Raw genomic sequence first — 25,476 nt, 5'->3', positions numbered from 1 at the left:
GGTTCAGTTTCCTTCATTTTAAGTGTAGGTCACTTCCCCCCCATACCATTTGAAGGCCAAAATGTCAATCCCGTGGGCTGCCAGTGTGTAATTTTACCTGAATATCTCTGATTTGTGTAAATAAACTCATCAGGTACAGACAATTCCTTATCTGGAGTCCAGCTTTGCATCTGTTAAATATTTCACAGGAGGGTGTGTGTAGGCGGGGGAAGGGTCCTGTGGGGAAGAGTGCATGCCTTGTTTTCTCCCAGAGGGGTATGTGTGTGTGTGTGTGTGTGTGTGTGTGTGTGAAGAGAGAGAGAGCTGTCTATGGGCTAGGATGCATGCTTTGTATTTCCTTTTCCCAGGCACCACATATGGGGCCCCCGCACTGCAAGGAGTGATTCCTGAGCACAGCACCAATAGCAGCCCCTACACACCACTAGGTGAGGCTATAAAACAAAACAAAAACACAAACCAAACTCACCTGATCTTGGTAAATCCGTAACACTTACAACTCCCTTACAACTCCCTGACTTGGGGCTGTTTAACCTAGGGGTGGCTGCCTCAGTCAGGGAGATAGTACAGGGGTTAAGGTGCTTGCCTTGCATGCAGTGAACCCTAGTTTGATCCTGGCACCCCATATGTTGTCCGTGGGCACTGCCAGGAGTGATCATGGAGCACAGCGCCAGAAGTAAAACCTGAACACCACCCAAAAACAAAAACAAAAAAAAGAAGAAGAAGAAATAAAAGTAGTACCTACCTCTTGGAGTCTGAGGAAGCAGCTCAGTGACAGAACATATGCTTCTGCCCTGGGTTCAATTCCTCTCACCATCCCTCCTCAAAAAACTACAACCTAATTTATTTTTGTTTTGGGGCCACCTGGCCAATCAGAGGTTTCTGACTGGGGCCAATCAGAGATTTCTTTTGGCTCTGTATGCGAAATCACTCCTGGCAGGCTTGAGGGACCATCTGGGATGCCGGGTATCGAACACGGGTCAGCTGCATGCAAAGCAGTTTCCTCCCCACTATACTATCTCTCTGGCCCCAGTAGCATCTCTCTAGTCCCAGTAGCATCTAATTTTATTTATTTTTTATTTTTTAATTTTTTTGGTTTTTGGGTCACACCCAGCGATGCACAGGGGTTACTCCTGGCTCTTCACTCAGGAATTACCCCTGGTAGTGCTCAGGGGACCATATGGGATGCTGGGATTAGAACCCGGGTCGGCCGCGTGCAAGGCAAACGCCCTACCCGCTGTGCTATTGCTCCAGCCCCAGCATCTAATTTTAAAAACTCAATCTGTTTCTAACTAAACTTGGTAGGGAGGCTTTGTGTAGTGGAATGATCTATGTGCCTGAGCCACCACAGCATTGTTAAACTTATAAAGGGGGCTCCCTGCATTCAATCCTCAGCTCCACAGGGTTCCCCAGTACTGCCCACAACAACTCCTGATTGACAGAGCCAGGAATAGTCTCACACACTGCCAATAGGTCCTCAAAGCCAAAGAAACAGACAAATAACCAAAACCAATGGGCGGGGGTGTGGGTGTGAGGAGATGACAAGGGTCGGAGTGCATCTTCGCACAGCCCAGTCCCGAGCACTGCTGGGGACAGCCACCACACTCTGCCAGACCCGGCCTGTAGACAAGCAAAACAAGTAGGAAGTAGGGCTGGGGATGAGAGATTGAGGCCCAGAGTTTGATCTTCAGCACCTCGCACTCACATGCGCACGCATGTGCACGCGCGCGCACACACACACACACACACAGGCTGATGGAGCACCTACCTCAAGATGCTTCAGGAGTACCAGATGCTTCAAAAGTGCCTAGTTCACACCAGTCCTCACACATGGACATGTGGGTGTGTACACTAACAAATAGCCATGTGGGAACTGACAGGTAGTTTTCAACGGTTCCTTTAATGGCATTATTACAGTTTTTCAAAATGTTTACTGCCTCCCGTGAGGTCCCCATCAAGAGCAGAAACTCTGCAGACCCCCATCTGCCAGATGCCATCTGACCAACTGGGTATCTCCCTGCAGAGGGTCGGCGGAGACGAGCACCCTGACCCAGCCTGTGCCCGGCTCCACGGCTCACAGCCTGGGTGAGCTTCGCCCGTGAGTCCACAGGGGCGGACCTGATAGAGCAGAGGGGCAGCGCCATGAGCGGCTCAGGCCCAGTCTATGGCATGAGGACACCAGGAACCTCCGGGATCCGTCTGCTCACTTTCCACAGACAGACATGACGCCCAGCCCACAACAGGCCTTCCACAGTCCAAACCACCATGCATGCCCTGGCATAGTGGACATGTCACCAACCCTCCCCGCCCCACTGAGGGTACCAGCTCCCCAACCCCCCAAATCTGCACAAGGGCCTGCTCCATTGTTCCCTCCCCTAACTCACTTCTAGTCCCCAGCAACTCAGCTGGTACCCTGAGGGCCCTCCCTGGCCACTCCCTCTACCTCTAACTGCTCTGGAGCATGGGGGTGGTGGTTAGTCTGGCAGGCGGTGTGGTCCCCTTTGGACCTTTACTCAGAGAAGTGGTGAGGCAGATAAATAAGGAACCCAGGCCAGGCCGGAGTGACACCTCAGTGGGGAGGACGTTATCCTTGCACGATGCCAACGCGGGTTTGATCCCCCGCATTCCGTAGGATCCCCCGAGCACCGCCAGGAGTGATTCCTGAGTGCAGAGCCAGGAGTAACCCCTGAGTATGGCCAGGTGTGACCCAAAAAGATACACACACAAAAAATGATAAATAAGGAATCAGGGATGATTCCTTTTGCTCCAGCAGGGCCGCTGCATTACAGGGAAGGGAGGAGGGTGTGCGTTGGGGCGTAGCGGGGTGGGAGGGCTCTCTGCTCACCGTGCCTCTCTGGTTCTGCTGATTGCAAAAGGGCTTGGGGCCAGGCCCAGGAGCCAGCATTGTCAAGAGTGAGTATAAACCCCTCCTCCATCGTGTATCCAAGGCTGGAAACCTCACCCTCCTGGGAGCATCAAGCTCTCGGTGGTTAAGGGGCCTGTGCAGCCTTGTGAGCCACGGGGCCACAAAGTCAATCCAGAGTGCTGCCACCTAGAGGCTAAGAAAGGGACTGTCAAGGCTGAGGCCTTGCCCTGAGCACACTTGGATAACTGTGTACAGGGCATTTTCCCCCCCTCTGGGCGTTTATCCTACCGCATCTCATGACAGCCCTGGGAGATAGCGCCTTCACAGGCCCCATCTGACAGACGAGGCGCATGGGGAGGTGAGGTGACTGACCCCGCGTCCCACTGCAAGTGTGTGGGCAGCAGTTGGATTCGAGGCAGATGTGGCAGAGAAGCACACACGAGCCCTGACCCCTGGGCCTTCCTCGCTGCTCCAGCACAGAGGTGTCTGGGGAGGCTCAGAGTTACCGGACGTGAAAAGGTCCGGCAGGTAAGGGCTCCTGCTGGAACTGCTGGACCAGAGGCTACCCGGGGTGACTGGGGCAGCGGGCAGGACGGCCCACGCTTTCCTCTCCGGAGCCCGACCGCCAGTGGGGACCGGCAGCCCCTGCGCCTCTCGGGCCCAGCCATCGCTCTCACCGCCGCCTCTGTCTGAAATCCCAGCCAGAGGCCACCCTGCCCCAGGGCCCAGAGAGCGGCTGGGCTTTCCAGCAGGACAGGGCGACACAGCTGAGAGCTCGCTGCCATGGGGAAGGCCCTCGAGACTCCCCCAGGGGCCCCAAGGCCGGAGGCGAGCGTGGGGTCAGGTAGTAGGAGCGAACACTGCGGGCCGTCATTCGGAGGCCTGGATATAGACGGGCACGGCGAGCATGGCACAGGGGCCCTCGGCCCCTGCCTGCAGCTCCGCTAGTGCCAGGTTGGAGCCCAGGCCCTCGGCATGGCCGGGCACCACCAGCTCGGGCTCGCCCCCCACAGGACCCCCCACCACGATGGACAGCACAGCCTCGGGCTCCGGGAAGGGCGGCTTGCCAGGGGCGGCCTCGGGCCCCGGCCCCGGCTCCTTCAGCTCCTCGAGCCCCAGTGGGTCAGGCAGGGGGGTCCCCACCTTGCGTCCACCACTGTTGCCGCTGCGGGGGGCTGCCCTCCTGCGAGGGGGCCGCCGGGCTTGCAGGTCCTTATCTTTCGGGGGGCCCAGGCGGCAGCGGTGGTCCTTGAGGTATTTGTGGCGGGAGAAGCCCTTGGCACAGCCCGCGCAGCGGAACTTGTAGTTGCCCGTGTGGGCACGCTGGTGCTCGGCGAGGTGGGCACGGCGGCTGAAGGACTTGCTACACAGAGCGCACTTGTGGAGCTTCATGCCTGCAGAATGAGCAGGGGCAAGTGAGGGGCGCCCACCTCTGTGCCACCCAGCTCAGCTGGCAGGGCCGGCACCTATGGGACCAGGGTTCCCACCAGCACATCTCCCAGGCCCTGCTTGTGCCAGCTTCACTCCTCCATGGCTCCAAGCTGGCTCCTGCCCCTGGGCTTTTGCACCTGCTGCTCCCCTCCTCCCCATCAACAGCCTCCCAAACCCTCCATCCTCAAACCTCCTACCTGGATGACCCTGAGCCTTCTCTCTGGTCTCTTATCCCTAATGTTATCACACCCACAGGGCAGCTAGAAACGTCTTCATAAAGCTCAAAGGGTTGTCGGGGCCAGGGAAATGACTCCAGGGGCTGCAGCATATGCTCTGCAGGCAGAGGATCCAGGTTCGATCCTTGATACCACCTGATCCCCCTGAGCATTGCCAGGAGTGACCCCTAAGTACCACGGCATGTGGCCCTCCCCAACCCTCCCTGAAGAAAAAAATAAAAATCCCTATGTGTCAAAGCATCATGACATTCTCTGCTCTACACTCTCTGGCGAATCTCCAAATTTCCCACAAGGTGACATGCGGTCTGGCTGCCACTGGGCCTTGGTCGCATCCGCTTGTTCCAGGTTCTAAACTTGCTCTCTGAGGCCTTGTCTCAAACACCTCTCCCTCTCCCAGTCTCCCCTCTGCCCACAAGCTCTGCACTTGTTCCCTCACCTAGAACTCCTTTCCGAGCGCTTCTCTCATTCCCTGGAACTTGGCCTCACACCAGCCCCTGGGAGAGGCCCTCCCTGATGTCATCCCCGCCTCCCGCCCCCGCCCCACAATTCCTTGTCCTTGCACTCTGCTTTTTCCCATCTTTGTTTCTACTATACTTTTCTTTCACACACTAATCTGTGTTCACTGTCAATCTCTGCCACTGATACTCCGTTTTCCCAGGAGGAGGGCAGACTCGGTCCTGAATCTCACAGGTTCCCAGCGGGCACTGTGCACCACATGAGGTCACTCCAGCCCACACAGCCTGGGCCAGGGCCCGACTGGTCTTCCAGGGATGGAGGCTTAGAAAAGGTTAGTGACTTGCCGGGGGCCACCTCAAGGGGGCAGCAATGCTAAGACTCTCCTACTTCACAAGAATTTTTATCCCCCACTACATCCTTCCTGTAAACTGACAAGTTCTTCACTGGGGGCCATTCTGCCCCCCAGGGGCATCTGACTGGTCCTCTGGAGTCATCATTGATTGTCACAACTAAGGGGAGGATGCACCATTGGCAGCTAGTAGATGGACACCAGGGGTGGGTGCTCAATGCCCCAATATACAGGGCACCCACCTGTCCAACCCCACCTCACCCTGAGCCAGTAAAGACTCATTGGGCCCACAGGATCACCAGCGCTGCAGTTGAGAAAGATTCCAAAAGGAAGGTGAACTTGGAAAGAAAGCTGGGAGGGAAGTTCCAGGGGACCTCTGCTCCATGCCCCAGCTGTCCTGCTCCGCCAAGGGCTCTAGTGACAAGGAAAATGGGCCCTGCCACTTGTCAGCCTGTCAGGCATTTCCAACAGGCTAACACCAGCGAGCAGGAGCTGCCAAGGGGCAGCTGAGACAGGCAGACCTAACCAGGGAGTGCACTTGGGGCGCCTAGAGATGCCCACAGTCTCCCCGTGTAACCTTGGGAGCATGGGGAGATATGCCAAATATGCTCATGTCCGCCAGGTGATGCAGACTCCACTTTGCCAAATAACAGGCCTGGCCACGTCTACCCCGTGCTCTCCCGCCAGCTGCCTGCAAACAGTCTGCCTTCGGGCGGCCTAGAACACAGAGCTCTTGCCTTTGTTATTTTGGGTTTCTTTTTTTCTCCTCTGGCTTTTGGGGTCACACCGGTGATGCTCATGACCCATATGGGATGCTGGACCCCGAACAGTTGCATTCGAGGCAAATGCCCCACCCACTGTACTACAGATCCGACCCTTCATTTGGGGCCCAGTTTTTGGAGCATGAAATCAACTGGGTCCACTGCAGAAATAAATAGGTGCTCTCCCGCTTCTCAAAGCGTGCTGCTTGGGTAGTCACTGGCACTCGGTGGGAACTTCCGCAGCACAAGGAGCCTTCCTGGCCAAACCTGGGCCCCGTCCAAGCCTGGTCCGAGCCTGATCTTCCACTATGTCTCATCTCCGTCAGCCACTCAGGGCCCCTACACTTATCTCCTCTGCCCGGGGCACTGAGCGCCCACAGAGGCCTGGCTCAGAGCACCAGGCTGGAACATTCCAGGCTGGAACGACAAGCCTCGAGGGTCATGCCTGCCCTCCTGGCAGTGGGCTTGAGCTGAACCACAGTTCCGGCAGGGGACAAGCCACGTACCCGAGTGCGAGAAGATATGCGCTTTCAGCTTGTCCGGCCGGTTGAACTCCTTACTGCAACCCGTGTGTGACCTAGATCACAAAGCCACCAGTCAGGGGATGTCACCGAGGAGCCTTTTGCCAGCCCCTCCTTCCACTCACCCTGGCCATGAGGGACTTCTCTATCCCTCCCAAAGGCTAGGCAAGGAGGCAGGGGAGGGAGTAAGCCAGGGCAGGACAAAGGAAGGAGCCGAGAGGTCGCACTGGGTAGAGTGTAAGCCTTGTAAGCATAAGGTTGTGAGTTGGATCCCTAGTACCAGCTCATACAACACGTCAAGGGCAATCCCAGCACTGCTCTGGTTGTGACCCCCAACATTTGCCACCAACTGTGATGCACCAAGTGCGTGCAAACACCACAGCTGAGTGTGCAACCCTGGGTCACTGCAGCAACGACAACAATGGGAAGGGAGAAGGGGGCGGGGGAAGGACAGAGGCCCTCAGTCCTGCTCTCCTTCTGTCCCACCACGGCACAATGCTTCACTCAGGCCCCCACAAAACACACACACACACACACACACACACACACACACACACACACACACACTCCAATCTCTACTCACGAGAAGGGGCATTTGTATTTCTTAAACGGCTCGTGGATGAGCATGTGTCTCTTCAGTTTGTCCTTGCGGTTGAACGCCGACTCGCACACTGAGCACTTGTAGGGTTTCTCACCTGCAGGGGGGGACACCGGAGGGGACTGAGAGGAGACACAGGGGTCCCCAGGAGAGGGCAACAGCTCCTCTCGGGAGGCAGCCAAGGAATAGAGTGGCCTCTCCCCTTCCACCAGGCCGTGGTTAGCCACGGGCTGTATCATCATCGGGACAGTCGGGAAAGGCAGCCGCGAGAGCAGCGTGTGAGCAGAGAATCGAGGGACGAGGGGGCCAGGCTATGCTGACCCCGGAAACTGGGGGGCACCTGGTGTGTCTAAGGACCCACGGGGAGGCCAGTGTGTGCGGAGCAGAGGGGGGAGAGCAGGGGGGAGAGAGTGAGGGCGGTGAGCCGCTGGCCGAGAGGGAGGCGCTGCTGGCTGAGCCGGAGACTCGGGCTGTGCCCGCGGACACACCTGCAAGGGTCCGCGCACAGGCGGGTGGGCTCTGGCTGCAGGGTTCCCTGGACCTCTCGGGCTGCCAGACAGAACGGATCAAGGTAGGTGGTGGTGCGGGCAAGGGGGAGACCCAACGCAACATCAGGAGTGGCCGAGGGCAGGTGTGTCTAGAAAGCAGAACAAAGCCCTGACAACAGATTGGCTGTGGGGCGGGAGCGGCTAAGGGGCGCGCAGAGGGGCCCAGCGGGCGGGGACGGCTTGACAGAACCGAGGTCTACCCCATAGGAATCACCGTCACCTCATGGGATCCTTGTAAAGCACCACAACGGAAGTGGGTACAAACTTTCTAGAGAAACTAACCTGCTGCTCTCCACCTACTGGGCGACTGACTAGCATGCGAGCTGCCATGGGAGCCGGGGCCCTGCTCGGGCCCCCACATCTGCCTGTGGCGGAACTTGCCCTGGGCAGGAGGAGGGCAGGAAGGCGAGAGAAAGAGCAGCAAGGGGCCCAAGGTTCCAATCTGTGCTTTGGGAAAACAGTCGGTAAGGGGCTCTTTCGGTTTCCTGCCCTTATTTCCTGTACTCTGTTAATTCTCTGGAATGTACTTCTGAAAAATTCCAACCCCATGATTAAGGCAAGTCTGGCCCTTATAATGGAATGCTTTGAACTCATGAAAAATATTCAGGTGGATCCGTGTTTCTCTATCAGGGAAGATCTCCAGGCTCCAGTGCAGGGGGAGAGAGGACAGACAGCTGCAAACACTTTGATACAGCGGGGAGGGGGGGGTGTTTTTGTTTTCATTTAATTGTTTTGCTCTGTTTTGGGACCTCACCCAGCAGTGCCTGGGGGGGTGAGGAGGGGGGTGTTAAAACAGTGCTCAGTGGACGAGGCACCTCCTAGCAGTGCTCAGGGGACACTGCATTGCCTGCCAAGGGTCTAGATGGGTCTCCCACATCCAAAGCATGCACTCAGTCCTTCACCCTCTCCCTCTGGCCACAGTACTGTTCTTTTTTTCTTTCTTTTTGGGTCACACCCGGCGATGCACAGGGGTTACTCCTGGCTCTTCACTCAGGAATTACTACTGGCGGTGCTCAGGGGACCATATGGGATGCTGGGATTCGAACCCGGGTCGGCCGGCAAGGCAAACACCCTACCCGCTATGCTATCGCTCCAGCCCCACAGTACTGTTCTTGTTAGGAAAAACTGTGATCACCATCTTCCAAGAAATGCTAATCACTTGCATATACACAGAACACACAGAAAGAGAAGTGGGGGGAGGGGTCTACACCAAACTAGACCACAGGAAGGGACTTGAGGGAGAACTTTTAAAATTTTCTTTTGTGTAATTCTATACTGCTTCTGTTTCACAATCAGTAAAAGTGAATGATAATAATTGTTTTTGAATTTTAATCACCTTTCAAACCATCAAGGGAGCAACTGGGTAATACCTATTCAAGTTACTGATACAGACACTTTGTTTTCTTTTCTCATAGTGACTGTATATACATCAAATTTACCATCATCTTGGGGAGGGATTTAGTTCTGGGGTCCCGCTCTGCAGTACACATGGGATACTTTTGGCTCTGCGCTCAGGGGTCACTCCTGGCAGTGCTTAGGGAATATGCAATGCCAGAGCCTGAACGAAGATTGGCCACACTCCAGGGTACTTGCCTGTCCCAAGGCTGACCCAGATTTGCTTGTCTTGCACCCCACAGGGTCCCCTGAGCACTGCCAGGAGTAAGTTCCAAGCACTGCTGGGTATGAATCCCCCCAAAACGGAAGTGCCTCACCCTCTGTACGGTATCTCCAGCCACTACTGTATCTCTGTAGAGATACAGAAGGACTGCACCTCTACCATTTTTCAATATGCAGTTTAGTGGCACTGACACATCCCACTGGTAGCTCACACTGTATGTGGTTATTGACCCAAATTGCAGTGCACCTTGAAATTAAGCACATCTGTGTTGTGATGCAGTCACCTCCATCCCAATCTCCAGAATGCTTCCTTCAGTTTCCTAGTGCTGCCAAGAGTGGCCCCTGCATATGGCCATCCCCAAAACAACAAGTGACAGGCCAAGAGATACGGGGATTAAGGTTCTTCTCTTGCATGTGGTCACCTCAGTGTGAATGCCTGCATCACTTATGGCCTCCTGATCGTCTCGAGGGCTCACTCCCTCGCACAGAGGCAGCAACAGCCCTGAGCACTAAAGGGTGTGGCCCAAACCAGCACCCCAGACCAAGAATACCCCTAAAGTTAAAAAAAAAAAAAAGAAAACCAATGAAATGGAAAACACTGCTTCATAAAACATATTTCAACATATTCTGTTTGTGCATGCATTTCTGAGGTTACAAAATAGGTCACAGTGAAAACAAACACTAGAGGGGCCTGGTGACGTGGATCTGTGGCCGAGCCTTTGTCATGCCCCAGATTCAATCCCTGGTTCCAGAAAAAAAAACAAAATAAACCAGCCAAAAAACCAATTGGGCTGTCCATTGATGGCAGGGGGTTAGGTTTTTATTATCTATGTTCTTGTATTGTCAAGTATTTTTTTTCTTCCCATTTTGCCAATCTTTGAAGCCCTTTCAATTAAAAAACAATAACTTTTTTTGGTTTTGGTGGAGGTGTCCATATACCCTGGTGCTCAGGGGTTCTCCTGGTGGTAACCAGGGGACCATGCGGCAATGGAGAGATATTCCAGGTCTCTCACATGCAATGCCTGCATTCCAGTGCAACAAACCCCGTATCACATTCAGGGGGTTGGAGAGATCGTAAGGCACTTTCCTTGCATGTTGTCATGGCAACTGCAGCCCCAGTTAGATGCTGAGTACCACTTTTGGTTCCCTGAGCACTCCTAGGGACCACTCCTAAGCACAGAGAGCTAGCCCCTGAGCACCATAGGGTGTGGTCTCCAAGAAACACTTTCAGGGGCCGGAGCGATAGCACAGCGGGTAGGGCATTTGCCTTGCACGCGGCCGACCAGGGTTCGATCCCCGGCATCCCATATGGTCCCCCAAGCACCGCCAGGAGTAATTCCTGAGTGCAAAGCCAGGAGTAACCCCTGAGCATCGCTGGGTGTGACCCAAAAAGCAAAAAAAAAAAAAAAAAAAAAAAAAAACCACTTTCAGATCAAGAGAAATAAAGAGTGCTCCCCCTTGGGCTCAGGGTGGTGAGAAGAGGGGCTGACACTCAGGGGGCAGAGCCAAGAGCCCCCCAATCTCCCAGGGGCTCTTCTCTGATCTAAGGTCGGAGGAGAGGAGAGGAGGAGATGATGGCGAGAGGTGAGAAGGAAGAGGGCTGAGAGGAGTTGGGAGAGTGGACTGAGAGGGGCACCACAGATGTGGGAGGGGGTCGGGCCGGAGCTGAGGGGCGGATCCCCACCTGAGTGGATGTGTGCGTGCAGCTTGAGGTAGTGCTCCCGCCGGAAGAACTTCTTGCACACCTGGCACTTGAACCTGCCCCCGCTGCCGTGAGTGGGCAGGTGACGCCGCAGGTAGCGTTCACAAGGAAACACCTGGTGAGAGAGAAGGTCCGATCAGACGCGGCGCACCATCCCCTGAGCTCACCGGGCCCCTCGTTCCCTGACTCCCAGCCCCGTGGGTCAGACCCAGAGCAGATGCTCCGCCATCCTCACACCTCCAGGCTCCCCGACTCGCCCAGGGCCCTCGTCACAGCGCAGCGGCCCCAAGCCTGGGCCCGGCCAGCCTTGTCCTGGGAGCCTCCCTCTCCGCCTCACACACTGCGAGCCAAACCAGGGGTTGGAGAGAGAGCACCACAGATGGTCTCCCGAGACCCACTGGGAGCACTCCCAGAGCACAGAGCCAGGAGTTAAGTCCTAGTTACAGCCAAGTGAGGACCCCCCAAAAACAATACAAAACAAAACACGAGCAGGGGTGTGGGAAACCTGCTGATTAACAGAAACGCTGGCCTCCATTAACTGCAGTGTGCGGGGCTGAACATGACAACTTGGCAAAAAATGATATTTTTTTTCTTTTTGGGTCACACCCTGCAATGCACAGGGGTTACTACTGGCTTTGCACTCAGGAATTACTCCTGGCGGTGCTCAGGGGACCATATGGGATGCTGAGATTCAAACCCGGGTTGGCCGCGTGCAAGGCAAACACCCTACCCGCTATGCTATCGCTCCAGCCCCCCAAAATGATTTTCTGAATGGGATTGGGGGCGGGGGCTGGACTATACCTGATGCTTCTCAGGGTCTACTCCTGGCTCTGTGCTAAGGAGCCACCCCTGGTAGCATTTAGAGAAGCAAACCCGGGCTGGCTGCATGCAAGCCAAGTGCGTGCTTGAACCCCAGTACTCTCTCTCTTGTCCATGATTCTGGGGTTTTTTTTTGGGGGGGGGAACAAAGGGAATGGGAGGGGGCTGGCCTCATCCAGGGGTGTTGGGCTTCTCTTGGCTCTGTGCTCGAGGGTTGCTCCTAGCAGTGCTCAGGAAACCACGTGGTGCTGGGGATAAACACAGCTGCGGTCCTTTAAACTAGCGCCCAGGCCACACTTCTGTGTTGCTGGCTTGGGGCACGAGGGTGTTTGTGAGACCCAGGAAATGGGAACTGTACTCAGGGGACCTGATGCTGTAGGGGTGGTCGGTGAAAAGACCGCGAGAATCAAGGAGAAAGATGATAACACATCCAGAAGCTGGAGATAGCTGGGCCCAGGAGAGGCTTCAGTGCATGTGGGTTGGTGGCCGGGACCAGCCCCACCACCCCATGAGAACCCCCCCACCCATGGCCACGTCTGGCGTGTGAAGTCACTGGGCCAGCGAGGCGAGCAGACTTCCACAAGGAAGCAGGGTCGGCAGAGACAGCCTCCATCTTCGCTTACCCAGGGCAGAGGGGAGGGGAACGCTCCGCCACCTCTCCGCCCCGCCCGCACCCCTGCCCATGGGCACCCACCTTCTGGCAGTGCGGGCAGGGGAAGCTGTGAGTGGCTGTCTGCAGGTGGTGCTCCAGGGCCTCGGGAGTGGAGTATTTGTTCACGCACTTGACACACCTGAGTGGAAGGAGCAGGAGATGAGGTGTGAGGAAGCAGGAGCAGGAGGTGAGAAGCAGGAGGTGTGGGGCGGGGAAAGGAGCGGAAGGTGAAGGGAGGAAGAGGCAGGTGGTGGGAGGGGAAGGAGTAGGGGTGAGGAGGGAGGGGCTGGAGGTTGGGTGGGGGAGGGAGGAGCAGGAGGGGAGGGGTGCGAGGGGTAGGGGTAGGGGAGGCTCAACATGCAGCCCTGACAACCCCCTTTGGCCTTCTAGGCTGAATCCTGTAGAATCCACTCTGCAGTGTCTGCTTTTTCGTTCATTTGCTTGTTTGGGGGTCACACCATACTCCTGGCCGTGCTCAGCAGACCATAGGGGATGCTGGGGACCAAACGTGGGTGAACCTGGGTCAACCACACACAAAGAAGGCAACCGACCTGCGGTACTACCTCTCTGGCCCCACACTTGGCACAGTCTGATCCTGCTACTGAGACACTTTTCCAAGGCATCGCGGGCAGCACCTACTGTCCTCACGCCTCAGCTCCAATGCCACTTCCTGAGACACCCTCCAAGCCACCTTGTTTTCAGTTGCCCCTTTTACCCCTGGAAATTCCCTATTATGTATACAGTGTTTTGCTTGTTTTGGGGTCACACCCAGTGGTGCTCAGGGAACAGGCTTTGCCACTCCTGCAGTGCTCTGGGAGACCCTCCAGTGCTGGGGATCAAAACAGGGAGAGCTGTGTGCATGGAAAATACCATAACCCCTGTACCATCTTGATGACGATGATGATGCTACACCTGGGAGAGCTCAAGGGCTACTCCCAGCTCTGTGCTCAGGGGACCTGAGGTTCCAGGGATCCAAGTCAGGTCTCTTGCATGGAAAGCATGAGCGTCAGCTCATTGAGCTGGAGCTCTGGCCCTGGGATAGTTTTAATTTTTGACTCACTGGTTATTATCTACCTCTGCTGCTAGCAAGTGGGCTCTGGAGGCAGGAACTGCATCCGTTCTGTGGATAAACTGCCCTGAGCACAACTGCGAATCTGTTAACATGAAAAAGTCAAAAAGACAAGGCTCTAAGGCTGGCAGCTTCCGATCTCTGACCTCAGTTTCTTCATCTACCAAATGGGGTAAGAACTCCAAGTAAATCTGCCCTTCATATATTCCTTTTTGGATGTATTTGTGTTGTTTCGCTTTGGTTTGGGGGAGCCACACCCTGCTGTGCTTAGGGCTTACTCCTAACTCTGAGCTCAGGGTTCCCTTCTGGCATTGCTTAGGTGACAATATGGGGTGCTGGGGGATCAAATCCAGGTTGGTCGAGTGCAAGCGCCTTACCTGCCGTACTATCTCTTGGGCTCCCACTTTCTTAAGATTGCCCCATACATTTGGAATGGGCTACCTCCCCCTACCTCCCTGTACTTCCAGAAGCCTTGGTAGTCACATCCAGACCCCAAAGCTGCTCCAGCCCTTTGAGCCATGTTCTTAGCCGACCTTAAACTTGAACCACCAGTTTAGGGCTGGAGAGATACAGTGGGTGAGACCCTTGCTTGCACGTGGCTAGCCTGGGTTGGATTCTCAGCACTGCATATGGTCCCTGTGCCCCACCAGGAGTGATCTCTGGGCACCGCGGGGGGTTGCCCCAAAACATAGAATAACTTCAATTTTATATTATAAACAAACACATCCTACTTTTCACTTATGCTATCATATCTGCTAGGGTTGCAGAGATAGGACAGCAGGTTGCAGAGATAGGACAGATGATTTTTGTACCCGGCCACGCCAGGTTCAAGACCTTGCACCCAGATAATCTCTTGAACCTTGCCAAAAGTGATCCCTGAGTGCAGAGCCAGGAGAAAGTCCTGAGCTCTGCCAGGTGTGGTCCAAATACTGACTGAAAAAAAAAAGTGCATGCTCCTTCTTTTCTCATTTTAAGCATTGGTGTAGTATCCTTAATAAAACCTTAATTTTGTAGATTATCAGGCAAATAATATTTTCATATTTTTAGTTTAAAAAGAAAAAGCCTCAGGGCTGGAGATAAAGGACAATGAGTAGGGTACTTGCCGTGCACATGATCAACCTGGGTTCATTCCCTGGCATCCCTAATGGTCTCCCGAGGCACACCAGGAGTGAGCCCTGAGCAGAGAACCAGGAGTAAACCCCGAGCACCACTGGGTATGACCGAGGAGAACTTGTACCAGGAGTAATTCCCGAGTGCAAATCCAGGAGTAACAACCTGAACATTGTTGAGTGTGGCCCCAAAATAAAAAATAATAAAATTTAAAAAATTAAAAAATATATATGTATATATGTATATACATACATATATATATATATATATATATAAAGTTCTTCTTTGTCTCCACTATTAACAAGGGAAAATTAGTTTCTCTTTTAGATAACACTTTTTCCAAAGGTCTGCCATGCTGCTGGGTCCGAGTCATAGTCCAGGAGATACGATGCTTGCCTTGCACATAGCTGACCCAGGTTCAATCCCCAACATCCCATATAGTCGCCTGAACCCTGCCATGAAGAGAGCTAGGAGAAAATCCTGAGTACAGCCCTGTATGTCCCTGATATCCCACAAAAATAAAAGGAAGAAAGGGAGAAGAAAGGAAGGAAGGAAGGAAGGAAGGAAGGAAGGAAGGAAGGAAGGAAGGAAGAATAAAGGAAAAGTGTAGAAAGAAAGAAAGAAAGAAAGAAAGAGAGAGAGAAAGAAAGAAAGAAAGAAAGAAAGAAAGAAAGAAAGAAAGAGAGAGAGAGAGAAAGAAAGGAAGAAAGAAAGAAAGAAAGAAAAAGAAAGAAAGAAAGAGAGAGAGAGAGAAAGGGAGAAAGGGAGAAAGAGAAAGGAAGAGAGAAAGAAGAAAGAGAGAAAGAAAGAAAGAAAGAAAGAAAGAAAGAAAGAAAGAAAGAAAGAAAGAAAGAAAGAAAGAAAGAAAGAAAGAAAGAAAGAAAGAAAGAAAAGATGAAAGAATGAATAAAGGAAAAGTGTTACAGATCAGGGGCCGGAGCGATAGCACAGCGGGTAGGGCGTTTGCCTTGCACGCGGCCGACCCGGGTTCGATCCCCGGCATCCCATATGGTCCCCCAAGCACCGCCAGGAGTAGTTCCTGAGTGCAAAGCCAGGAGTAACCCCTGAGCATCGCTGGGTGTGACCCAAAAAGCAAAAAAAAAAAAAAAAAAAAAAAAAAAAAAAAAAGTGTTACAGATCAAAGAACAACAGAAGGAGACCCGGTATCTTTCCCTCCCCACTAGCACCAAGGCCCAGAAGCCACTGCAGACTGGCACCTGACTTCCCACTAAGGTGTCACACTGGTGACACACAATAAGGGGCTCCTGGTGGGGAAGGGACGTGGTGGGAGGGTGGCCGCACTTGTAGACCAACTGTCCTTGGGGCTGTGTTGGGGGACATGTACTTCTTTGACCACACTGTCCTTGGGGCTGTGTTGGGGGACACGTACTTCTTTGACCACACTGTCCTTGGGGCTGTGTTGGGGGCACGTACTTGTAGATGGCACTGCCCTTGGGGCTGTGTTGGGGGCACGTACTTGTAGACGGCACTGTCCTTCTTGGGGCTGTGCTGCGGCAGGAGGCTGTGCGAATACTGGTGCACGCCCAGGTCGTACAGCGATGGGAAATCCTTGCCACAGAGGTGGCAGCGGTAGCTCAGCTCCTCCTGGTGGCTCTTGATGTGCTCCAGAAACGTGTCGAGCTTCGGGAAGGTCTGGGCACAGCTTTTGACCACACACTTGTACACCTTGAAGGAAGAGGCAAGGGAGGTGAAGGACAAGGGGAGTGTCACTAGGGGCTGGAGCCCAGCTTGATTCTCTCCCAGCTCTGTGCTCAGGGATCACTCCTGATGGTGCTCGGAGGGACTATGTGAGGTACCGGGGTGAAACCTGGGTCAGATGTGTGCAAGGTAAATGCCCTACCACTGTACTCTCACCCCGGCCCCCCGCTGCATTCTGATCAGAGGGCCCTCTCCTCCCTGCCAAGTGACCCACAAGGAGCTCATGTGGCTTGTCTGATTCCACGCTCTCCTTCCTCATAAAATGATGCCCAATTGGTGGTCTCATTGAAATACGTGATACCATGTTAACCCTTTTTTGGGGGAGGGTTCAGGGTCATACCCAGTGGTGCTCAGGGCTTACTCCAGGCTCTGTGCTCTGGGATTACTCCTGGTGGGGCTCAGGAGACATATGGGGAGGTGCCAGGGATTGAACCCTGGTTGGCCAGGTGCAAGGCAAGTGCCCGACTTGCTGTACTATGGCTTGGGTCCTGTGAACCTTTTCTTGCCAATGATACATAGGTAGGCAATACACCGGAGAACAATCATTCCCGGAAGTAAAGGGCAAAAGGATCCTGCTCGCCCTCCTCTGCTTTGGGCATTTGTCCAGCTGAAGGTATGGTAGTCATCCTGCACCCCTGAGGCTGAACGTTCCTGGTAAGACAGCAGAGCAGAAAGGCAGAAGAAGCTGGAGTTGCCTCTACTGAAGGACGCTCTGTGATAGGAGGTAAATAAAACTCTAACCACTTGGTGTTTCGCTCTCTGTGGAATAGCAACACATTCCAAAACTCGGGTGCTGCTCTGATCAATGGTGGATGCATGGAAGGTTTCTGGGAAAGACTCCTTAAAAAAGACAGAAAAACCCTCGAGTTGCCACCCACAAAAGGCTCCTGGCTCCTGAATGGCCATGATCCCAGAGGCACATAAACTGAACCCAGCGGCTTTTGGCAAAAATGCATCTAGACTGAGCATTAAACTACAGTGCCGTGCCACCCCAGGTGGGAAAAGGTGTTTGTCCCTTCTGCCTTTTCTCCCTGGCGGCACAGTGGCTGCCACCTTTTCAGAGCCTATTGGACAGCCAGACATGAGACTGCAGTGACATGATACATGGGGCCTCACGGCATGGGGGGTGGAACCGGACCCTCTCCCCACTCCAACGAGGCCCCGAGTTGCCACCCACAAACGGCTCCTGGCTCCTTAATGGCCATGACCCCAGAGGCACACAAAACAATCTCAGAACCCAGCGGCTTTTGGCAGAAATCCCTCCAGACTTATTACTAAAATATCAGAAATCCAAAATGCTCTTCATATCAGCAATAGAAAACAAATTATGTAATGATGCCTTTTTGGCAGGTCTGAATGTTGGGGAAAATTCCAAATAATAATGGTGGATCTTTTGTCGAAATATTGAATGTGATCAAAGCAGAGAGAGAATAAGGTGGAAATCATTTGCCACATAGGCGGGGGGAGGGGTGGGCTGGGGGGTCTACTGGGGCTCTTGGTGGTGGAAGGTGTGCACTGGTGAGGGGGTGGGTGTTTGATCATTGTATGACTGAGACTTAGACTGGAAAGCTTTGTAACTGTTCTCATGGTGACTCAATTAAAAAAAAAGAGAGAGAGACAGAAAAGCCAGCCAGCTCCTATTGCTCGTGGGTGACAGTGTCCCTGGAAAGAGTGTCACCCAGAAAGAGAAACTGCCACCGAGGAGAGTAAACTGCACCAACTGGGAGACAGAGATAGAGGGAGGCAGGGCCTGTGACTCTGGACTGAAGCCACCAGCTTAGCCTGCAGCTGCCCTCGCTCAGGTTTTCTTGTTATATGAGATGACAAACGTCCTAATTACTTAGGTCAGCTGAACTCAGTGTTTTCTGTGACCCCTAACTGCAGTTTCCCCGCTTTCCATAAGGGAAAAAGGCAGAGATGCAGACAAAGAACTTGTTGTCAATGATGCCCACCACAGTTTTGCTGGTTATGGGAAAACTCAGGAAATAAAGGTCCATCAATAAGGCAGTTTTTTTTTTTCCTCTTTTAGTTTTTCGGGCCACACCTGGTGGTGCTCAGAGACCACTCCCACTCCGTGCCTGGAGCTTGCTGCTGGTGGTGTCTGTGGGGCCATGCGGTGCCCAGGATAGAGCCTGGCCTCCTGGAACCAAAGCATGTGGTCAGCCCATTGGGCTATTTCTCAGGCCCAACAAAAGAAGGCTTGGGGGAAAAAATCCTGTCAGCTGAGAATGTGGATCAGTTGCTAGAACACCTACTCGACACAGCCATTGCAAGTTATGTTGGATAATAGGAGAATAATACCTAGGGACAGTAGAGACAAAGGCCAGGAGGGTGGCCCCATGGTTTGGAAGCCAATCTCGTGTGCTGGGAGAAAAGGCAGGTGGGATGGAGAAGAGACCACTAAGCAAATGATGGTTGGAGGGATTACTCGGGATGGCAGATGCGTACTGAAAGCAGGCTATGGACCAAACATGATGGCTGCTTGGTGCCTATGTTACAAACCTTAACACCAAAAAAGAGAGAGAGAGTAAGAGGGGATGTATCTGCCACAGAGGCTGGGGGTGGGAAGGGGTGGGGGTGGCAGGAGGGACACTGGGAACATTGGTGGTGGAGAATGGGTACTGGTGGAGGGATAGGTATTCAAACATTGTTTGAAATGTAATCACAAAAATTTGTAAGTCTGTAACTGTATCTCACGATGATTAATTAAAATAAAAAGAATTTAAAACAAAAAGAAGAAAGTTATGTTGGGACTGGAGCAATAGCACAGCGGGTAGGGTCTTTGCCTTGCGGTAGCCAACCCAAGTTCAATTCCCGGCATCCCATATGGTCCCCCAAGCACCCCCAGGAGTAATTCTTGAGTGCAAAGCCTGAGTGCATCAATGAGTGTGACCCAAAAAAGAAAGAAAAAGAAAAAAAGAAGGTCATGCTTTGGAGGGTCAAAAAGATAGCATAGGGGTTATGGCACTTGCCTTGCATGTAGCCAAGCCTGGTTCAATGCCAGCACCACAATGAACCTGGTTCACTGTTCCCTGAGCATTACCAGCAGTAACCACTGAGTAAGCCCTAAGCACAGCTGTGGTCTAAAAACTATACATGTTATATAGTTAAAAAATAGAGACAGGAGAAAATACTCATAAAAAACTTGTAGGTTGTGTGTGTGTGTATGTGTGTGTACGACAGAAAGAGAGATACTGGATTGGATCCAGGATTTCCCATGTGTGACGCATGTGCTCTACAACTGAGCCACAAACTCAAACATCTGAATATAGAATTTGGTTAAAACTTCCTATGAGAAGGGCTGGAGCAATAGTACAGTGGGTAGAGTGCTTGCCTTGCACACAGCCAACCCTGGTTCAATTCCCAGCCCCTCATATGGTGCTGAGCCCACCAAGAGTGCTCCTTGAGCACAGGGCTAGGAATAAGCCCTGAGCACCACTGGGTGTGGCCCAAAAACAAGCAAACAAAACACCAAAAACCAAAAACAAACTTCCTATGAGGGGCTAGGGAAACAGCTCAAAAAGATGAGTCCATGATTTGCATGTGGGAGGCACTGGCTTGATCCCTAGAACCAAATGGTGCTCCTTGAGCACTGCTAGGCTCTTCCCCCCAAAACTTCCTGTGAGAGCTGGAGAGGTAGTTCAGCAGTAGAGTGCTTGCCTTGCATGTATGAGGCCCTACATTTGATGAAAGAAAGAAAGAGAGAAGAAAGATTGTTGGAGTGACAGTACAGCAGGCAGACACTTGCCTTGCACATGGCTGACCTGGCACCCTATGTGGTCCCCTGAGGCCACCAGGAGTAAACCCTGAGCATTGCCAACAAGTGTGGCCTAAAAACAATAAAATAAAATATAAAAAGAAAGAGAGAGGGGCTGGAGCAATAGCACAGCAGGTAGGGCACTTGCCTTGCACGCGGCCAACCCAGGTTCAAATCCCAGCATCCCATATGGTCCCCCGAGCACCGCCAGGAGTAATTCCTGAGTGCAGAGCCAGGAGTAACCCTTGTGCATTGCCGGGTGTGACCCAAAAAACAAACAAATAAATAAATAAATAAAGTAAAAAGAAAGAGAGAGAAAGAAAGGAGGAAAGAGAAAGAAAGAAAGAAAGAAAGAAAGAAAGAAAGAAAGAAAGAAAGAAAGAAAGAAAGAAAGAAAGAAAGAGAGAGAGAGAGAAAGGAAGGAAGGAAGGAAGGAAGGAAGGAAGGAAGGAAGGAAGGAAGGAAGGAAGGAAGGAAGGAAGGAAGGAAGGAAGGAAGGGGAAAGAATGAAAGGAAGGAAAGAGGGGCTAGATAGTACAGCAAGGTAGAGCACTTGTGTTGCAAGTGGCCAACCCGAGTTCAATCCCCAGCACCCCATGCCCCGAGCACGCTAGGAGTGATTCCTGAGCACAGAGTCAGGAATAAACCCTGACCACTGCCAGATGTGGCCCCAAAAGAAAAAATAAAAACAAAAGAAAGGAGAAAAAGGAAAGAAAGAACTCTAAGTGAAAGTAGCCAGACACAAAAAGTCACATAGCATAAAATTTCAAATATAGTAAATATCCAGAAGAGACAAATCCAGTGAGAGAGAGAGAAGAAAGACTGATTCCCAGGTACCAGGGGAATAGGAGAATGACTTTTCTTTTTTTTTTTTTTTTTTTTTGCTTTTTGGGTCACACCCAGCGATGCTCAGGGGTTACTCCTGGCTTTGCACTCAGGAATTACTCCTGGCAGTGCTTGGGGGACCATATGGGATGCCGGGGATCGAACCCGGGTCGGCCGCGTGTAAGGCAAACGCCCTACCCACTGTGCTATCGCTCCGGCCCCCGAGAATGACTTTTCTTAGGGAGAGTTCCTTTCTAGTTGGTAAAAATATTCTGACTTAAGATAGTAGTGCTGCTTGCTCACATTTATGAATATTTTAAAATCTTGGGGCCGGAGCAATAGCACAGCGGGTAGGGTGTTTGCCTTGGTTTGATCCCTGGCATCCCATATGGTCTCCCAAGCACCACCAGGAGTGATTCCTGAGTGCAAAGCCAGGAGTGACCCCTGAGCATCGCTGGGTGTGACCCAAAAAGCAAAACAAACAAACAAAAAAAATGCATGGCAGTTTACATTTTCATAAGGTGATTTTGGGGCTAGAGAGATAGCAAGAGTTAAAGTGCTTGCCTTACATGTGGCTGACCCCATTTGACCGCCAGCACCACACATGGTACCCAGCACTGCCAGGAGTGATACCTGAGCACAGAGCCAGGAGTGGTCCCTAAGCATAGCTGAGTGTGGCCTAAATCCCACACTACCAAAAAAAAAAAAAAAAAAAAAGGAGAGGGAATGAATATGATGGTATGTAAGTTCTATCACAATTTTTTAAAAATAAAGTTAATAATAGTCCTAGATTCCCATTGGTAGGCTTTTATACACTAGATCCCGGGGTATTAAGCTCGTTCCCTGGGCTGGAGAGCTGCTAGCTCACCGGGCGAACACATGCTGTGCATGCAAGAGTCCTCAGTCTGCTTCTCATCACCACCGCGCATGCTCCTGAACTCTGCTAGGAATAATGCCCAAGCACGGGAGCGGACTAGATGTGGCCCAAACACACAACACAAAAGAAGAACCTGTCCTGCATGGGCTTCTCCCTATGGCTCCCGAGAGCCAGGCCTCTCCCTCGGCCTCCTGGCACCGTGGCCGAGTAAGCCAGGGTCCCTGCAGAGAGACGAGAAGGAAGCCTGGCACGAGCTCAGAGCAACAACGGCCCCCACGTGCCCCCTTTGGCCTAGACTAGGATCATGGTGCGCCGCCCCACCTACCTGCTCGTTCTTATGCTGGGTCATGTGGGACTTGAGCTGGAAGTAGGTGTTGAACTTGTTGGGGCAGAACTGACACAGGTAGGAGCTGTCGATGAGGACCACCTGCTTGGTCTCCAGCTCGTCCCCCTCCTCCTCACTCGCTGCCTGCAGGGCTGGGGGCTGCGGGGCGCTGGCCAGGCTCTGGCTCAGCCCTGGGGAGAGGCCGAGGAAGAGTCAGGGCGAGAGGCAGGCGCTCCGGGAAGGGCCCCGCCACCCCCCCACCTGCAGCTGGCGCGTACCGCCTCGATGGGAGAACATGGAACTGCTGCCACGCCCCCCCCCCCCGAAAAACAGTGACTGCTTAGCCCGCGCCTGGCCCTCCCCTCAGACTGAGAAGTGCCAAACACGACTCTGCGCTCATCACGCCCCCTCAGCTCCTGCTTCTAGTCACAGCCACCTGCTCAGCCACCTCCCCAAACTCTCACGGGGACAAGGGGCCCACCCACGCCCTGTCGGGTGCCGTAAGTGGGTGCTAAATGGCCCAGCCCTTGTCGCTGCAAGGAGCTTCCAAAGACAAGGAGCTCAGGAGCCCTCGGGAGGCCAGTCCCACAGCAGGGTCAGACACTCGGGAGGACAGGAGCGCTGGCCCTACGCTGCCCAACACGCTGACCACGAGCCACATGTGGCAACCAGAAATGGGGCCAGTTCAAATACAGAAGTGTCAAGTCCCACAATGGAGACGTTACTGGTGTCCGCTTAAGCAAATCGATGAGCAACGGGGTGACAGCAGTACAGGGATTGTTCACTTTGGGAAACAGAAGTGTCATGCATAAAAAATACACCGGGTTTTCTGAGGAGTTAGAATGAGAAAAAAATATGAAAACAAGTGGCAAATTAATAAATAAGATAATAAACAGGACAGGTGGCTTGGTGGCAAAGCGCAATCTGAACACTCAATCCCTAGCACCACCACCACAGAACGTAAACAACCCCATTTTAATACTTATCATGCTAAAATATTATTGTGTTGAGTTAAGTAAAATGTATGAACAAAATTACACTTTAAAAAAAAACCAGTTTTCGGGGCTGGAGTGATAGCACAGCGGGTAGGGCGTTTGCCTTGCATGCGGCCGACCCAAGTTCGAATCCCAGCATCCCATATGGTCCCCTGAGCACCGCCAGAAGTAATTCCTGAGTGCAGAGCCAGGAGTAAGCCCTGTGCATCACTGGGTGTGACCCAAAAAGCAAAAAAAAAAAAAAAAAAATGGTTTTCTGCAACATTTTGGGGGGAGAATGGGGTTACACCTGAGCAGTATTTAGGGCTGACTCCTGGCTCTGTGCTCAGGGATCACTATTGGCTGGGCTTGGGGACCATTCAGGATGCCGGGATTAAACCTGAGTCAGCTGTGTGCAAGGTCAGCGCCCAATCTGATGTACTATTAGTCTGGCTCCTGTTTTCTGTAACTATTTGAAGACAGGGAAATACATACATAGCTCATATTACATTTTGTTGGTCAGTGTCTAGATCTCAGCAGTCTTCAACCTGCATGCAGGAGACGCATTAAGCCAAGACCAGGACCGTAAGCTCAGGAACTAATGGCACCGATGAGACCCCTCTCAGGGAGAAAGGACTTTGGGGGCCGCAGCCTGTGAGGCCAGACGGGTTCCAGAGTCCCATCCACGGAGGAGATGTCTGCAGTGATCTCCTGCACATGGATGCCCAGGCAGCCCCCAGGCTCCACTAGAGACTCAGGTTCTGAGTGATGCCTGGGGAAGATGCTAGTGACTCGGCCCGGGTGGGGTTTCTGTCTTCCCTCTCATCATCCCATGCTTCATTTTACCAATGCAGGAGAAGGGAGCCCAGAGAGGCCAAGGAGGCTGCCAGCAGTCACACAGCTAAGCAGCAGGCGTCCCTCCGGGAAGCCGTGGAAGAGGCTCAGGACAGTGTGTTCCCCCTCCCCGCTGTTTCGACCTACCAGTGCTTTCATCATCCTCCTGACTGCTGGGGTTCAGAGCCATGACCTGGACGGTGACGGAGTTCCGGGAGACGGTGCCCCCGCTGCGCCCCGGGGGCCACACCTTGTGGGTCTGCATGTGCTTCTTGACATTGGACTTCTGGGCAAAGGCGCGCCCGCAGGCGATGCACTGGAAGGGCTTCTCGCCAGTGTGGCTGTGGGGAAGAAGCCCACTCACTCGCAGCCCCCCAGCCCCGGCCACCATGGAGGCCCAGGCTCAGGCTCCAGAGGTGGCTGGCCCCCAGGCTGCCACGGTGACAAGCCCCCTGCTGCAGACAGACCAGCGACAGGCAGACTGAGGCCCCAGGAGACGTCCCGGAGCTGTGGGATCCACCAGTCCTGCCGCCTCCCTGCTCTGGCTCCTTCCGATCATGGGATAAAACACTTCCTAGTTGTCTGAACCCGTTCAGACAGCAACTCCCACTATTTGGGCTTTTATTTGGTTTTGGGGCTGCATCTGGTGGGCTCAGAGATCGCTCCTGGCTCTGTACTTAGGGGTCACTCTGTACTCAGGGGTCACTCTGGTGGGGCCTGGAGGACCAGATCGGGTGCTATGGATTGAACCTGGTCTGGACGCATGCAAGGCAAGCATACTATCTCTCTGGGCCTATTTGGTCTGTTGGGGTTTTTGTTGAGGTTGTTGTTGTTGTTGTTTTTAGCTCTTTGATCATATTCAGCAGCACTTGGGGCTACTCGCATCTCTGTGTTTGGGGATCACTCCTGGTGGTGCTCAGGGCACCATAAGCAGTACCAGAGACCAAATTGGGCTCAGCTGCATGTAAGGCCTTAAAATGTAAAGTCATATGTAAGAATAGACTAAAACTGGAAAGAGTCACTGTTTCCACTATCTTACAGTGCTTTTCACTGCTCTAGCCACAAAGTAGCAAGAATCTCAAGACTCAACCAGGTCCACTCCTGAGATGCACTAACCTAGACACCCCCATCCCCACTGGAGGAGAGAAACTGTGAGTGTCCTTGGGATGAGCAGAATCACACGGGGAGGGGGCAGGGCCTGTAATCACAGCAGGCCAGAGACCTCCACATGGCCCTGTGGCTGCCTGGACAGTATTCCCGGCCCCAGAGTGCTCTGGAGAGCAGAGGCTGAAATACCCCCAGCCCAGAACACAGCACCAGGCTCTGACAGGCCCTGGCAGGCTGGCCTGGTCCCACCAGGTGAAGGGGCTGAGAAGAACGATCTGTGTCCACTGTGAAGGCCCCCCGGAGCCACCTGCCCCCATGCCCAGTAC

The 25,476-nt window shown here is 53.2% G+C and overlaps 1 protein-coding gene across 2 annotated transcripts in view; it reads right to left on the bottom strand.

Annotated features, from left to right (window-relative positions):
- Positions 1–1,878: 1,878 nt before the first annotated feature.
- Positions 1,879–25,476, bottom strand: part of ZNF341 (zinc finger protein 341) — a 39,660-nt gene continuing 16,062 nt past the window's right edge. For both annotated transcript variants that reach the window (XM_055138782.1, XM_055138785.1), the window contains 8 exons: positions 24,191–24,384; positions 22,236–22,426; positions 16,210–16,418; positions 12,596–12,692; positions 11,065–11,197; positions 7,201–7,312; positions 6,603–6,673; positions 1,879–4,257 (listed from right to left, as the gene is read on the bottom strand). In XM_055138782.1, coding sequence (XP_054994757.1) covers positions 3,734–4,257; positions 6,603–6,673; positions 7,201–7,312; positions 11,065–11,197; positions 12,596–12,692; positions 16,210–16,418; positions 22,236–22,426; positions 24,191–24,384 — 1,531 coding nt within the window. In that variant the 3' untranslated portion in view covers positions 1,879–3,733. The remainder of the gene's footprint in view (positions 4,258–6,602; positions 6,674–7,200; positions 7,313–11,064; positions 11,198–12,595; positions 12,693–16,209; positions 16,419–22,235; positions 22,427–24,190; positions 24,385–25,476) is intronic.

This window comes from Sorex araneus, chromosome 5 (genome assembly GCF_027595985.1).
Source record: "Sorex araneus isolate mSorAra2 chromosome 5, mSorAra2.pri, whole genome shotgun sequence".
NCBI lineage: Eukaryota > Metazoa > Chordata > Mammalia > Eulipotyphla > Soricidae > Sorex > Sorex araneus.
This window is presented reverse-complemented; position numbering and strand designations above follow the sequence as displayed.